At 33.8% G+C, this 16,728-nt stretch overlaps 3 protein-coding genes across 9 annotated transcripts; 2 read left to right on the top strand and 1 right to left on the bottom strand.

Annotated features, from left to right (window-relative positions):
* Positions 1-1,579: 1,579 nt before the first annotated feature.
* Positions 1,580-4,811, top strand: LOC107005149 (profilin-like). Its single transcript, XM_015203656.2, has 4 exons — positions 1,580-1,915; positions 3,314-3,451; positions 4,189-4,331; positions 4,587-4,811. The coding sequence occupies exons 1-3, from the start codon at positions 1,826-1,828 to the stop codon at positions 4,321-4,323; spliced, it is 363 nt and encodes a 120-aa protein (XP_015059142.1). The 5' UTR covers positions 1,580-1,825; the 3' UTR covers positions 4,324-4,331; positions 4,587-4,811.
* A 1,179-nt stretch (positions 4,812-5,990) lies between these two features.
* Positions 5,991-10,954, top strand: LOC107003196. Of its 5 annotated transcripts, none has more exons than XM_027912675.1 (5): positions 5,991-6,245; positions 9,416-9,549; positions 9,624-9,664; positions 9,737-10,562; positions 10,647-10,954. In XM_027912675.1, the coding sequence occupies exons 2-5, from the start codon at positions 9,423-9,425 to the stop codon at positions 10,706-10,708; spliced, it is 1,056 nt and encodes a 351-aa protein (XP_027768476.1). In that variant the 5' UTR covers positions 5,991-6,245; positions 9,416-9,422; the 3' UTR covers positions 10,709-10,954. The 5 variants fall into 5 exon arrangements, with proteins under 5 accessions (XP_027768476.1, XP_027768475.1, XP_027768474.1 ...); XM_027912674.1 differs by having other exon boundaries at positions 9,624-9,682; XM_027912673.1 differs by having other exon boundaries at positions 9,624-9,946; positions 9,977-10,562.
* A 68-nt stretch (positions 10,955-11,022) lies between these two features.
* On the bottom strand, positions 11,023-13,562 carry LOC114074689 (F-box/kelch-repeat protein At3g23880-like). 3 transcript variants are annotated; one of them, XM_027912671.1, is made up of 4 exons: positions 13,490-13,562; positions 11,366-12,526; positions 11,254-11,291; positions 11,023-11,162 (listed from the first exon to the last, which is right to left on the bottom strand). In XM_027912671.1, the coding sequence occupies exons 1-4, from the start codon at positions 13,503-13,505 to the stop codon at positions 11,130-11,132; spliced, it is 1,248 nt and encodes a 415-aa protein (XP_027768472.1). In that variant the 5' UTR covers positions 13,506-13,562; the 3' UTR covers positions 11,023-11,129. The 3 variants fall into 3 exon arrangements, with proteins under 3 accessions (XP_027768472.1, XP_027768471.1, XP_027768473.1); XM_027912670.1 differs by having other exon boundaries at positions 11,023-11,291; XM_027912672.1 differs by having other exon boundaries at positions 11,023-11,291; positions 11,366-12,518; positions 13,490-13,520.
* Between the last annotated feature and the right edge of the window lie 3,166 nt (positions 13,563-16,728).

Genomic DNA, 16,728 nt, shown 5'->3' with positions numbered 1-16,728 from the left:
TATTTGTATTTTATTTATGAGTCCTTTAAATACATTTATTAGTAGCGATGAAACAAAAAGAATAAAGGTAAAGGTGCAAATGATCGTTCACATATTACACAAATTAAAATTAAGGAAAAGTACAAAAAATAATAAAAAAGATAATTAATAATCCTAGCTTTTGAGAGGTGCCACATCAACAATCTTATATCCAGATTTATATAGATATATAGATTTTCATTTTTAGGTGACTTTAAATAGGAAAATTTTAGGTGAGGGGAGATGAAAGGAAAAAATAAAAGAGACCTATTAGTTTTCTAATTAATTTTGTAACCTTTAGTCTTCACCTTTAATTCATTGAACAATATCATTAGAAGTCTTTTTGTCTTCTTGATAATAATTGTTTCTAACAATTTAATATTAATTAACCATCAACATAAATAAATTGTAACCGGAAGAATTTGATAAATTTGATATTGCTTAATGTTTAATCCTCCCTTATATTAATTAAAATTTACTATTTAATATTTAGTTAACAATTATTAGACGATTAATATTTTTATATGATATAGGGACAAAATGTAATCTAATTTTTGCCTAATATTCCTTCCATGTTTAGTATATTATTATTATTATATTATTATTATTATTATGATGCTTATTATATGATATGATAGAGATTAAATTAAATATACATATAGATAATAAATGATAAATATTATTAAATTAGATATTTTAATTAGAAATTAATCTAAGGAAGTACAAAAGTTATTAATATTTTTATTATTAAAATGAGACAATTTAATATTTAAATAACTAATTAAATGTTAAATAATTAATCAAATTTCAATTTAGTACAAGGTCAAAATGGTAATTCAACTTCACTTTAGAGTTAAGCATATTTAATATTTAATTAATTAGATATTTTATTACTTTTTAATTTAATATAGGGACAAAATAGTAATTCAACTTTACACTTTAGAGCTTCATGCTTATAATAATATATGATGATTGTAGTGTTCTGCATGCTGAATCTTCTACTATTCTATGTTCTTTCGAAAGTGTGTTAATTATTATATTGTGCGAAGCTGAGTATTTTCTATTCGCTGGAAAAAAACCTTCCTCTGCGGAGGCCTTGTCCTACATCTTATCTTTTAAATTGATTATACTTTATATCTCACACAAAATGACAATAAGAACTTTTGGACATCAACTCTCAAATCAACGAATAGAAGATACATACAATTATTCCCCCTTCTTTTTCATTCTCTTCGCAATTAATTTTTTATTTTATTTCTCAATCGATATTAATTGATACTTTAAAATTAGATTAATCTAAATTTACCTGAAAAAATCACTTTGAGAGATGAAATATTTTGTTTTATTAGAGACTCTATATTCACAATACGACTTTATATATAGCTAGAACACTTACAACTCAAACCATCAATATAAAAAAAATTCTGTTTGAAGCTCCACCCAAAAATGAATAGTGCACGATTTAAAAACGTTTTTTAATAAAAACGACTTTATATTTAAAAAGAGTATTTAATTGTTGAAATATAATAATAGTGCACTTTGAATTATTAGTTTATTCTGCACCAAACACTGAAAAACAGAGGAAATTTTTTGAAAAGGACCATTCCCCAATTCACATTAAAGAAAACAGAGTCATCACAGTAGGCGGCAGCTTTAAATCAACGCAACTTCTAGAAAAACCCATCAATTTATCTCCATTTTTTCACAGATCTTGAACCAAACTTAGTAGCAGCAGCAGCAGCAGCGGAAGCAGAAGAAGAAGAAGAAGAAGAAGATCTCGTGGCAAACGTATGTTGATGATCATTTGATGTGTGAAATTGAAGGTAATCATCTCACTTCTGCTGCTATCATCGGTCAGGATGGTTCCGTTTGGGCTCAATCTGCTAATTTTCCTCAGGTTTTGCTTCATACCCACTTCTTATCTTGGTTCAATTTTACTTGGGTTTACTTCTTTTTTACTTGGTTTAGTTTGGTCAAAATCCAGAATTTTGAAGTTGATATGTATCACTAGAGGTAAAGATAGTATTTTTAGTTTATGGGTCTTGAATCACTATCTCTTTTGCTTACTGTGTTTGTGGATAAATAATTATAAATACAGGGATTGAACCAAAGCGTAGCTTTAAGACCTGCACCTATTACTCCTTCGGTCCGAATTTAAGTGTCTTAATTTGACCCAGCACAAAGTTAAAAGAAATAAAGATTAGACTTTTGAATCTTTGTGGTCTTAAATTAAAGACGAATAAGAGATACTCTTTTTGGATAAACCAAAAACGGAAGTAAGACATGTAAATTGGGACGGAGGGGGTATTTCTTTTAGATAGTTGCAAACTTAGTAGGCGTTTGGGCATGAATATTGAGTGATATTTGAAGTTGAAGTTGAAAAATGGTTATTTGGAAGTTCAAGTTGTGATTGGACATGCATTTCACTTATAATTTTTTTAAAGAGTTATGTGAGTAGGAAAAAGATTTTTACGTGAAATTTTCGTTCTTAGAAAACTAATCAAAGAACTACACTAATGTATAACCAAACAATGTTTTGAAAATAGTTTTTTGAGAAAAAAGGATAAATTTGAATAATTAAGAATCGTTTCGTTATGCATAGAATTCAAGCAGTAGGTAGTGGATGACTGACTGTGGGTGTATTAGCATCCACTATTACAAATCTTGAATCTTTCTATGTAATTGGTCAAAGGTTTAATTTTTACGGGGTGTATTAGCTCTTACGGGGACCGTAGTCATTAATCCAAATAGTCAAGGTCAGAGTGTCCCCAACAGGCTGCTCAGTTGATGCAGTTTGATGTCAGCGTGTAGCGGTAGAAGTTCCACATTGGTCCCTGTAATAGCTTGGTAGAAGTTGATATCTTCATCTTAAGACAGTACAAGAAGTTGATATCTCCCCGTATGACTTGTCTTTATGCAAAACTGGTATTTTTGCCACAGTCAATAAATAGGAAAACTACTGATTTAGCATGAGTTGGCAATCGAATTGTTGTATATACTTGTAGAAAAAAACCTGAATATTGTTATTTCTTAAGCTTTTCAGTTGTGCTTGTGTTTAAATTGCATGATAAAAATTGGATTTTTAATTATGAAGTTGATAGTTTGGTGGATGTATGAGGTCGTTTGGTGTTAGTATCTTTTTTCATGGTTCATACTAAGTTAATAAATTTTTTCATTTACTAAACTATTCAATGTCATTCCTGTGTGCGAAGGCTTGTTGGAAGCAATGTAGAGTTTGCACTGACAAGAAACTAACTTGGTGAGCTTGTCATTGATGGTGTTCTTTTTTTGGCAGTTTAAACCAGAAGAAATAACAGCCATAATGAATGACTTTGCTGAACCTGGAACACTTGCTCCAACTGGTTTACATCTTGGGGGAACAAAGTGTATGGTGATTCAAGGGGAGGCAGGAGCTGTTATACGAGGCAAGAAGGTACGAGACCCTGGTTTCCTACTATTGCCTTGCAAGTAGTCTTCTTGTGAAGTAATGAGTATCTTTAATCTAAACACGGCACAAGTCTCAGGTTTGAACCCCGAGAATAAAAAAAGTTTACTATCCTTGTCCAAAAAAAAGTTGTCATAAACTCTCACTTGAACCTTTCGAGATGCTAAAATAAGCTTAACTTTTGTGGCATTTATGCTAATGTTGTTGGTACAAAAACACTTTTTTTCTTTTTATTATTACCTCTCTCCATAAGATGATCCACTCGTTTCAACTTAGATCTGTGAAGACCAATTCAAATAAATATTGTTGAATTGTGTGACCATCTTATTAAGTGGCTAGACTTTTATTTACATAATTATGTCTCAGCACACACCCCTCATGTGTGTATCTGATCCTTTTTCATAGCTCAAACACATGGAAATGCTTCTCGTCAATGAGTGACAGTATTTGAACTTACGACCTCTGCCGGTGCGGATACCATGTTGGAATTGTGTGACCATCTAATATAAAGTTTGAATTGTTAGAGAACACACTTTTGTTTTCTTAATTATTTCTGAACAAAGACCATTGAAGTGTCAATCTTCTCTGCTGTAATCCATGAAAGTAGATTACACGATGCGTAAACGAGATACTGGAATTTAGCTCAGATTATATGATGAAGCCCCCTCATGACAACACTTACCTTCTAAAATTTTTCATCCTGACTATGTCCTGCATATTTTCAGGGTGCCGGTGGTATCACTGTTAAGAAGACTAACCAGGCGTTGATCATTGGAATATATGACGAGCTGATGACTCCTGGCCAGTGTAATATGATTGTTGAAAGGCTGGGTGACTATATCATTGAACAGGGTCTCTAGGCATGTTGGTAAGTTGACCTCTTAACCTCCTTTTCATCCTTGGTACCTTTTGTGAAGAATTAACCCAAGTAGTGGTCCATTCAATCGCTTAAAACTAAAAATAGTCGGCGGATGTATAATATGTATCTAACCATGTATAATCGACATATACCGGCTCAGAAAAGTAAACAGTGAATCCGACCAGCTATTCTCTCCTTATACCTTGCTTCATTTCTTTGGTGCTTTTTTACCAAGCTTATACTAAGTTAATTTCTTTTTTGCAGTGTATTCTTATCATACATAATTGAGGCCATGAAGAAGTGTTGTGTGCTGTAAAGGGGAGAATATCAATCTCTTCTGTGTATCATCTATGCTGTCATTATAACATTTTTCTGTGTGTTTCCTTTTGAGCTTTTGTCATTGACTTACTGGTTGGTTATAACTTATATATAATGGAATGGCTTGTATTTGGATATTTGATCTTTGATTTAGATTGACATTTTTGGTAATCTACAGAAAATGAATACACAGTATAATATACGGGTTCAACAGAATCCAGTAGTTTGCTCCGTATATATGTTAAGAATCTACAATGTATACACATATGTTTAATGTCAATGGACTTGGCAACAGTTTGAATTCATAAAGTTGAATCTTAAACACTTCTACCCCTTTTATAAAATGGGCAAAATATGGGAGCTTTTGGCAAAATAAAAACTTACCTCTAGTTGAATTTTACCATACAAAACTTCCAATCATATGATTAAGTGATAGTTTTATAAATTCAAATACAAATCATATATTTATTGATTTGATGTATAGATTTAATGCAAATAATATTTTACCATCAACTTTTGCTCGTGATAAAATTCACAAAAACAATAAGTTCATGACATTTTAGTTCTTAGGAAATCATATTAATAATAGCTAGAGATACAAATAAATAAATAAATAAATAAATAAAACAAAAACAAACAGGGTAGTAGAATATTAATTTGTTGGAGATAAACGAATACATGTATATGGGGTGTTAAATAAATATACATTATTGTTGTTTGATATTCATTTTGAAGCTCGACTAATTCAGATTTACATTATGAAGTCACTCATGAGAAATGTTTTATATTAGTCTCATTAGACCATACATCTATTTTTGCTATATTCAGTCTCCAAATAATGTAAGGACTTAAATTGAATTATTACATTAAATTATTAGGCCGCATAAAATTATTCCCCTTTTAGAGTGGTTATTAATGTGTAAAAGAAAAACTCTGTTATAGCTATTTATGTATTCATAGAGTTGGATATAGTAAAATAAGAAATTAAAAGATTTCGTTGAAATTGTCCGTTAAATTTTTTTCGAAAAAGCTAATAAAAGTTCTTCTCTCTATCGCAATAATATTCATGTTTACTATCAACGAATATTTTATCCTAAAAAAATCGGAGAAAAAGCAATGGTGAAACTCCACCATACTACTTCAAAATGAAGCAAATATTTATTATAAGTATAATTAATTAATATACAAAACCATCATAAAGGGAAAACATTTTAAAAATAATTTGATTAATAAAAGAACTTTTCATTTTTATAAATAAAATTAAAAATATAAAAAAAGTCAAATTAGTTTCAATTAATTGATCTTTTCGCCCCCTATATTATATATATATATATGAAAGACCAACAAAGAATAAAGCTGTGATTCCAGTCCAAAACGGTTCTACGGCGGCATTTTCTCTCATTCTCCCGCCACAGTCACCGCTGCTTCTCATCTCCGATCCTCCGCGTAACGACGGCAAGTTCTTCATCTCTGCCGTGCTAAGGTGAATGTGAAACAGTTTACTGATCGACTCGTTTTCTCCACTCACATTTGCCGCTTTTCTCCTGAATTCTGTCCATTTCATAATATTATACACACAGATGTAACAGTACATTTCTTCTCTCTGTAAGTGTAATCGTTTCTGTTTTCGCTGTAGATTACTAGAACTAGATGTGTTATTTATGCTTTAATTTGTATTTTTGCTCTAGTTTACTAGATTTTTGGATGTTGTTTTGGTAATAGAGTAATGTAGCACTCAAATTGTTCTGAAGTTCATAATACGCACTCATATAGCTATTGATATTTTTTTCTTCGAATTTTCGGTGTATATTAGTGATATAAATGTAGCTATACATTATGTTTTTTGTTTCTATTTTGGCGTAGATTACTAGATTTGAGGCTGTGATTGATCTTCTCTGTTACTCGTTTTAGTGATGGAATAAATTTAGTACTCAATTTTCATAATATGCACTCATATAGCTATTGATATTTCTTTTCTTTGAATTTTCGGTGTATACAAGGACTGTATATGTTGCTGTATGTTTTTTGTTTTTATTTTCGCTGTAGTTTACTAGATTTGAGGCTGTGATTGATCTTCGTTGTTACTTGTTTTGGTGATGGAGTAATGTAGCATTCAATTTCTTCTGAAGTTCATAATACGCACTCATATAGGTATTGATATTTTCTTCTTCACAATTTTCGGTGTATATTACTTCTATATATGTAGCTGTACAGTATGTTTTTTGTTTTTATTTTCACTGTCGATTACTAGATTTGAGGTTGTGCTTGATCTTTTCTGTTACTCACTATAGTGATGTAATAATGTAGCACTCAATTTCTTATGAAGTTCATAATATGCACTCATATAGTTGTTGATATTTTTTTTCTTTCAATTTTAGGTGTATATTATGACTATTTATGTAGCGGTACATTATGTTTTTTTTTGGCTGTAGATACTAGATTTGAGGCTGTGCTTGATCTTCTCTGGTACTCGTTTTGGTCATGGAATAATGTAGCACTGAATTTTTTCTGAAGTTCATGACACACACATATGGTTATTGATATTTTTTGTTCATCTTTTCCCTGTATACTAGACATGTAGCTGTAAATATCTTTGTGTGTTTCTGTGTGTGATTATTTATGTTTTTTTTCCTATTCTTTGGTGTAGATTACTAGATTTGGATGTGGTTGGTCTTCTCTATTCCTTGTTTTGGTGATGGAATAGTGTAGCATTCCATTTCTTCCGAACTTCCTGTTACACACACACACATAGTTATTGATACTTTTTCCTCACTTTTTTGCTATATGTTTCTAGAGATGTAGCTTTGATTTGGTTTGTAAGCTCAGTGTTGTGGTGATGGAATAATTCAGCGCTTCATTTCTTCTGAAGTATGTCTATGGTTGTATTCATTTGCTGACGTTTAGGTCAAGATATGTTGCCTTTTAATGTTAATTTTTGAACGCTTCGAGTATTTTCTTGATTTGTTGTTTATGCTGATTCCATTTTTACTGAATTTTGGTGTTGTTAGAGCTGACAGCATGTTGGTTAATCGGAGATTTCTGCTTTGATTTCTTATGTGTATTACTGTGGTTTTGGTTTTGTAAACTTAGTGATGTGACCTTTGAAAAGAATAGTTAGGTCCAAAGTCCATTTGACATGGACCTTGGGCCATGTACCTTGCTCACGCTTACATTGACGTGAAAATATGGCTATGTTAATAGGTGCTCTGTATTCTCCGCCATATTACTTTTACATGTTTGGTTTTCGCTATCCAATCCCAAGTCGGAACCTCTGCTTTTGTGATTCTGTTCCATATAAGCCCTGTGTAGGTGCAGTTTCATTTTTATGCAGGAAAGGTGTCTAGTTAAGACCGCTCTGATCTTTTCAGTGTTCCTTGTACATAGTTGTTGACATTCTATTTTAGTCCACTTCCTTGGCGATAGTGGAATCCCCGACTAGGAAACTTGCCTAGCTCAAAGCCCGTTAACTCCAATAGTCTCTGCCTCATTTCATCCTTCACTCCTGCTAGGTTATATGCTGTTGTTGACATTCTATTTTCATCATATACTGCATTTTATTGTGTTTGATATCACTATTAGCTGCTGCCTTGTCAAACTCATAACTTTTGTTACATTGCTTTTATTGGTAACTAATAGATTTCATTGATTACCGAGTGACAGATATTACAATTTCAGCATTACTATCTATAACAGTCTGTTTTTCTTTCATTTTACAAATGCAGTACAATTGATAGCCTTGTATATCTTTCCTCAAGTGAAGAACTGTTTAATTGCTTCTGTAACCTCATGATTAGTAATCTGCCAGTTCTTTTTGAAGAATAGGGCATTATATTCATCAACTCCCGGGGTTTTATCATCTCCAATTGAGTTTAATGATCTCTTTGTCTGAGACTGACTCTTTTAGCAAGAGTTGTATTGTCTTGTTGAGCATGATTCAGTTTTGGACCTTCCTTCGTAACTTTCTTGTTCACTGCTACTACACTTGGAAGAGCAGTTCCCATGAGTGATCTATAGAAAGCAATGATTTCCTTCTTGATATCCTCAACATCTACCAACTTTCCTCCTGCAATTGCATTTATCTCTTTGATTTGTTTTTGTTGTCTCCTTTTTTTCGTAACAGCTTATAAGTAACTAGTATTGGAATCTCCAAGCTTTATCCAGGTAGCTCTTGCTTTTTTTTAATTATGCTTTCTTCATTAGACTTTATTTCTCTCCAGTTGTTGGATAGTATCGCTTTTCAGTCTAGCTAGGATATCTGAGTAATTTGGCGCTGCTCTTGCTTTGAATTTCTTTCAGATTAGTGTAAGATTTCTTTAGGATCATCCCATTGATTTAAATCTAGCTACATAATACCCATCTTCATGTAAAAGATGTCAGGCTCAGAGACTTTATTTCGGTTTTGGGCTATGTATTTAGACTTGTAATTATACCCTGGAGTATCACCCACAACGTACACAATAAGGTCAGCTTTCCACTTGTTGGTTTCCTTTTCCGTTTCCCTCTTCACAAGTTTAACCCAGCTCAGTTAGGATCTGTCTGGATTATCTTCAACATCAGGGATCGGAACAGTGTGTGCATGCTACTGTTTCATTGATGGGATCTGAGTTTGTATCAGCTGCGGTTTCAATTATATGTTTAGTTATGAGTTACTGTTTGCAATATGAATTGAAGCATTCTGTTTCTTTCTTTTACCAACATGAACATACTTTTTTAATTTTAGAATGGCCAAAGATTGACTAGTTTGTATCCTTCCATCTTTTTTTTTCCTTTTCTAGATTCTCTATGGACCAATTGAAGTTTCAAATAGATGAAATACTAAATAAACTAAAAGAAAGAAGTACCGGTCAATCTGACCTTTTCGAAATGATCAGTAAATTGGAGCAAGCAAAATCTTGTTTGCTTGTTGAAGGTAAAACATCACTCTTAGTTTAAGTGTTTTTTACTTGTCAATACAGTCTTTATTAATATCTTTGATTTTTATAGCTATGGTGGCTGGTAAGGTGGCTCTGCAGGTGGCTGGTGGGGTGGCTGATGACCAGCAGGTGGCTGGTGGGGTGGCTCTGCAGGTGGCTGGTGGGATGGCTGATGTTCTGCAGATGGCTGGTGGGATGGCTGATGTTCTGCAGGTGGCTGGTGGGATGGCTGATGACCAGCAGATGGCTGGTGGGATGGCTGATGTTCTGCAGGTGGCTGGTGGGATGGCTGATGACCAGCAGATGGCTGGTGGGATGGCTGATGTTCTGCAGGTGGCTGGTGGGATGGCTGATGACCAGCAGATGGCTGGTGGGATGGCTGATGTTTTGCAGGTGGCTGGTGGGATGGCTGATGTTCTGCAGGTGGCTGGTGGGATGGCTGATGTTCTGCAGGTGGCTGGTGGGATGGCTGATGTTTTGCAGGTGGCTGGTGGGATGGCTGATGACCAGCAGGTGGCTGGTGGGATGGCTGATGACCAGCAGGTGGCTGGTGGGATGGCTGATGTTCTGCAGGTGGCTGGTTGGGTGGATAATGATTTAAGATGGATGTATTCATGGGATTTGTGTGATGATGAGACATTTGTTTGGATGAGCCCTGCCCCCATCCCTTGGTTTACCAAAGATCTGGTTAAAGACATTGAACGTGATTCTCTAGATATCAATCTTACTCTAGGTACCATCTTACTGAATGCGAGTCCGCCTACGTGCTTCTTAAAGTCGCCAAAATTCTCTTCGGTAGGCATGCCAGTCACTTTGACAAGTTCAAAGTTAACTGACATTGTCACCTGTCCAGCGGTGCTTATGATTGCTGGGGAAGGAACCAGATATTCCATACATTGGCCAGTATTAGGGCACAAGTTTGTACGTCATTCTACGATTCGTTTGTGGTATCAGTGGAAATCATTTCCATTTGGCTGGAAGCACAAGCTTTTTATTACCATTGAGTCAGGTGTGTATTGTTTAGTTTATGAATGAATATGTTCTAAATTTCATAATTTCACTCTTAACTAAAATTTTATTTCTATGTCTGCAGAGTCTGCAGAAGCAGGTCCTTCTAATCAAACCACTGGGAGAAAGAGAAGTAATATGCAGTAATTGAGAATGAAATTGGGATCTTGTCCTTCTAATCAAACCACTGGGAGAAAGAGAAGTAATATGCAGTAATTGAGAATGAAATTGGGATCTTCTTATTATCCTCTTGTGGGAAGACTGATATACCCTGATGGGGTTTATAATAGTAAAACAAATGACTGTCAATTTTAGTTTGATATGTAATGGTTAAAACACTTATGACTTACCATTACAATCTCATGTTCAATTTCACAAAAAATTTAGAAACTAGACTAGGGGTTCAAATTTATCAATCTTGCAAATGCACAGCACTTTTCTCTTTCTTTGCACACTGGAAATTCACAAATGGTATAGATAGATATAAAGCTATGCTGCTTACATTATAAAACACACTACTTGGAAGACCAACGACAAATTTAAAGAGTCTAGGACGTAACAGAAGGGTTCAAAAGTGGCGGGGGCGATGGGAAAGAGACACCAAACTTGGTACATAAGGGATAAAAAATTTAAAGAGTCTAGGACGTAACAGAAGGGTTCAAAAGTGGCGGGGGGCGATGGGAAAGAGACACCAAACTTGGTACATAAGGGATAAAACCTGCAGAGGTATTCTTCAGATAATAGCTACTCAACATCATTCCAGTTGGTACATCAATAAAGATTAGATGATCCATCGTGAACANTACAGACAATAGCTACTCAACATCATTCCAGTTGGTACATCAATAAAGATTAGATGATCCATCGTGAACATTCTTCGAATCACCAACATGTCATCAGTAACTATGGAGACGGACCACGCATTTTTTATGCTTATATTGTAAGCCATATTAGGAGCAGTCACATTGAACTCATTCTTCCAAGAACTGAAGCTACTCAAATCAGTACTAGTGTCCGCGATATATACCTTGATCAAGAGGGAGCAAATAGGACCATAACTTAAGCTTACCAAACAAAGGTTCCCTCCCTTTTGTGCTATCCTAGATTCATATCCTTCTCTGATATCAAGTTCAGCTGGAACCATAGTCGTAACAACTTCTTCTTTAGATACATTGAAACATATGAGGGATGTAATGATCTCATTACTCCCACAACGTGGCCGAGTACAACTATCCATGTACCAATACAATACCCCATTCACATATACACCCTTCTCAAATCTCGTACCAAATTTTATATCAGGTATTGCTTTCAGAGACCTCCACGAACGGTCAGTTCCAACAGTAAAAACTAATGGTTTAATCTCAAATCCTTCGCCATCTTCTTGAAGAACAACCACCTTGTATTCATAGGAAAGCTGGCAAAACCCGAACCCAATTGCAGCAAGACAGGGGGGTGTAACAGAACGAATTTCATACGTATATGGTGGAGTAGTGAAATGCTCTTCAGTCAGAGGATTCAAGACATGGACACGAGCATTGCGACTCCAAAAACAAACAAAACCATTCACAGAATTCACTGTTATCATTCGTGGTACTTGGAATTCCAATACATCGTCTATTGTATACATGTATTTAGTCTCTAAATCTTCATCAGGATAGTTTGGGAAAGGCCTACTCTGCCATTCCAACGCAGAAACTGAAATGGAGCGTGTATTATCAATCTGATCAAAAACAACTGCTTCATATTGTGAGAAAAATGATGATGATTTTAATATTCCGCACTCAACGTGTGAGTAGGCAAAACTTCCACTATAGATAATCGAACACCACTGCATACATACTTTCTTTAAAGTTTCAAACAACTCTTCGCAAGGTACTCTTCGTAATATCTCAACAACAACTTCTTTAGGTATCGAAATGTTGTTGACATATTGCTTTTTCCTCGTCTTTGCGACCTGCATTTCTTTGAAATCATAATAGTTAGCCTACATACAATGAATTTTGAACATGTTACATTTCTTTTGAGTTAGAGGTTACGTTCACATTAAAGCCGCGCGCTATCACTAGGGCTGCAGGATGGGAATGAAGGTCGAGTGGGGGCGAGTGCAATAGTATTCTTACTTTCTCTCGATCACTTCAATCACAGGCCGAGCCAATGTTAGGACTTTAGGGGTTCTAAATCAGTTTTGATTGAGGGTTCACATGTTAATATACATATATTTGTTTGGTCTATGAAAAAGCTAGTGGGTTCGTCCGAACCCATGAACCCCCACCTAGCTCCGCCTCTGACTTCAATGCCTATAATTTGAGGGATAAGAGAAAAGCCCTCTCTCCTATTCAAAGATGGGTGAGAAATGGTTCCATCTTGTCAATAAACTTTCCCCAGCCTTCGATTAACCTTATAATCATAAAGGGTCTTACGATCAGGAGAACTACCTAAGTAAAGAAAAATAGTCTTCTTTCTAAGAGTCGGCAAGTGACTTTTACTCCTACTTGAAACTACTATGTGGCTATTCAGAGCTTTTCACGGCCAAAGTCAAAGGTTTGTTGGTGGCAAGATCAACAACCGCACCTGAACTACCCAGAATTAATCTCTCTATTACGCAAATATTACTTGTTTTTTTTTATAATAAAGAGACATATATGATCCTTGTCATCGTGCCTTTTACGTTTCTTTTGAGTTGAGGATCTACCAGAAACAAAGAACATAATAACCAACAGCCCATCCGATTAATTTGGTATAGAATGATTCTTACAAAAATAAAAATTCTAATTGAAGATATGGTATAATTAAAACATGTATCAAAGTTAAAGGGCGGTATAAAATAACGAGAGGATGACAACAACAAAATAATGTGAATTGAAGCAAAGAAAACAACGAATATTGATAAGTGAACTAGACAACATTCGACTACCTACTAATTACCTTCTATCCTTATCATCGACCTCCAACCATGTTGCGGTAAAGAAACAAGTGAATGAGATCTTACTTTTAATAGAGAAAATAAAGCTAGAATCTCTCAAAATTTTGTTTTTTTTTTCCAATTGACTAGTTCTTTTCATTTGATTTTTTCTATTTTAATTGGGGTTTAATTAAAATAAATTGAAATGAACTAGTCAATCGAATAAAAAAACAAAATAAGAGAGAGTCTAGCTTAATTTTCTCTACTTAGATCTCACTCAATTGTTTGTTTCTTAACCTTCATCAAATCAGTTTCTTGATAATAGTACACTTGATGATTACAAATCTTGGGGGTATTGATGATGATTAAGGTGAGCTGCTTCCTCTTCGGAGGTCGAGGATTAGGGTAGAATTTAATTAGTAGATAGTCGAACGTTGTCTAGTTAATTTATTATCATATTTGTTGTTTAGTTTGCTTCAATTCACATATTATATTGTTGTTGTTGCTGCTACCTGATCTCCTATTAATTAGTTGTTTTCACCATGACTTCTTGCTTTTGTATTTTCTTTAGTGAAAATGCACAAGTAGCCCTAATCTATGCCCAAAATCTCAGAGACACATTTATACTATATTAAGGTCCTATTAACCCCTTAACATATTTTATAAATAATTTTCTACCATTTTTCAGCTTACGTGACACTATTTTCTGGGCCTAGCATGTATTGATATTTTTTTCAAGCTCGTGTCACGTAGGTCGAAAATAGGGTAGAAAATTATTTAGAAAATGTTTAAAGGGGTAATAGGACCTTAATATAGTAAAAGTGTATTTATGACATATTGACATTTTGAGCATAGGTCGGAGGTACTTATACATTTTTCTTTTTTCTTTACATGTCAATTGTCATCTTGATCTTTTTATATGTTTACTTGAACTAAGAGTCTATTGGAAAGAGTCTCTCTACTTTCATAAAGGTAGGGGTAAGACTACGTATAGTACACACCACCATCCTCAAAATCTTTCTTGTGAAATTACACCGCGTATGTCATTGCTTTTCCGACTTTGATACTTGTTTTAAACAAACATAGCATGCATACATATCTTCAATTAGAAAGAAAGAAAAATACTTTCTTCAATGTAATAAGAGAACATTTTCTTCAACATTCATTATGAATAATATTGAAAATAACAATATATATACTAATATGTAATGAAAGCAATAATATTCAGATAACCAGTTTATTGACCTAGTTTCGGAAAGATGAGACTTTCCGTATAAGCAATACCATCGTTTGCATTACCATCTACGGGCCATATTTGATTGCTTAATCCAAATGATCCAACAGATATGATCCTATATTCGAATCTTAACCTTGTTGAATCTAATTGAAGACAGAGTAACATTTGATGATCTGAAAACGTATATGTTGGTATGACTCTATCAATTCCGTAGCTTGGTATAGTGAACAATTTCATCCAAGGAGTATCGCCAGGCTTGTCTTGCATTACCCATAAATTAAAAAAACTTTCGTCTTTATAATAAAGACCAAGCATTCCGTTCAACATTGATACGCCCACATCAACTTGAATTTCAATGTTCTCGGACCCGTACCTAAATATAATGAGAAACACACGATCTCTGGCAATGGTATGTCTGTATACACCTCGGATGAAATATTAAACGAAACTACACTCGACTTTGATGAGATACCAAGCCAATGAAATGCACCATTAACAAATGGCAAAAATTCACCACCATAATACATAGAACAATCCATTCTATCTAATGAAGAGTTCTCTTCGACAATTTTCCATGAATTGTTTTTCAGTGAGAAAATTTCGTTTTTGTTTTGGCCATTTTTGGTCATGACAAACCTAAAGACTTTATAGTCATCACTAATCGAGTCATAACCCAATCCATAAGTACATCGAAATTCATCATATCCGTTGAATTTTGAATGGGTAAGTACTATAGATTCTCTTGTAGACGGATTCCATATCAATAATAATGAAGGTTGAGGAACATGAGGTTCAGTCCAAATTCCGATGAGAAACAAGCCATCACAACTACAATAGATCTGAACACCATCTGATGGATTCGAATTTGAAGGGCAATCAACTACGACGATATCTTTAACAGGTTCAGCCAACGATAAAGAATACGAATAGAAGTGAATACGATTATTATTATTATCCTTAGGCCAGTAGAAACAAAGTAACTTTTGCGACCTGCTTGATTTTTGGCATGACTGAGATGATTCTTCTTAAAATAAGGTTGAGAGATTAATGTATTCCAAAATTTTGATACGCAATTGAAACGAATAACTGACTTCACAGGTAGCCTGCTCAAAATGTTCACAAGTATGTCCTCCATGAACAAGATTAGGTATGATAAGAAACAAAGAGCAAATTAAGATGGAACAAAAAAAACTTATAATTTAAAAAAAAAAATACGTCGAGTGATTTTATTTATAACGACTGTATTAAAATCTCCAAGTTGAATCAAAATTTATTTCCTACTAGGATTGGACTATTTTTATTTTTTTTGGTTTTTGTAATTGTAAAAGGATTTCTTTCAACATTTTTTTAAAATAAAATATTCCTTTCCACATTCTTATAGGAATGCTCATGTTTAATTAACCTCGATAATTTTCGAATAATTCGTTATATAAATAATCAAACTTTCCCTTTATATAAATATACAAGATCTCAAACAACACGTGAGTAGGGGTGGGCATTCGGTAATTCGGTTCGGTTTTGAGTTTTTTTTTGTTTTCGGTTCTTGTACAATGTGTATACAATATCGAATCGAAATAATTTGGTTCGGTTCGGTTTTTATTATTTCGATTCGATTTTTATTATCTCGGTTCGATTTTGTTATTTCGGTTTTTTTAATGGGCCTGCTTAGTTGGGCTTTTAAAAATTTACAAATTTTTTTGTTTGATTTGTCAGCTTAATGGGCTAAAAATAGTTACATCAAAAAGTGTCTTTTACTTTTTACTTTTTTATTTTAAATTATAATACTTATTATTTAATATTAATAATTAATATAATATAAATATATATTATAATATAATTTATTTCGGTAAACCGAAATATCGAATAACACAAAATTACATTACGAAAATCGAATCGAAATACCGAAAAATACAAAAATATATATCGAGTACCGAATCGAAAACCGAAAAACCAAAACCAAAATACCAAAAAAATTCAGTTCGGTACGGTGTTTCGGTTTTTCGATGTTTATGCCCAGCCCTACAC

This window comes from Solanum pennellii, chromosome 11 (assembly GCF_001406875.1).
Source record: "Solanum pennellii chromosome 11, SPENNV200".
Lineage (NCBI taxonomy): Eukaryota > Viridiplantae > Streptophyta > Magnoliopsida > Solanales > Solanaceae > Solanum > Solanum pennellii.
Note: the sequence above shows the minus strand (reverse complement) of the source record. Positions and strands in the feature narration are given on the sequence as shown.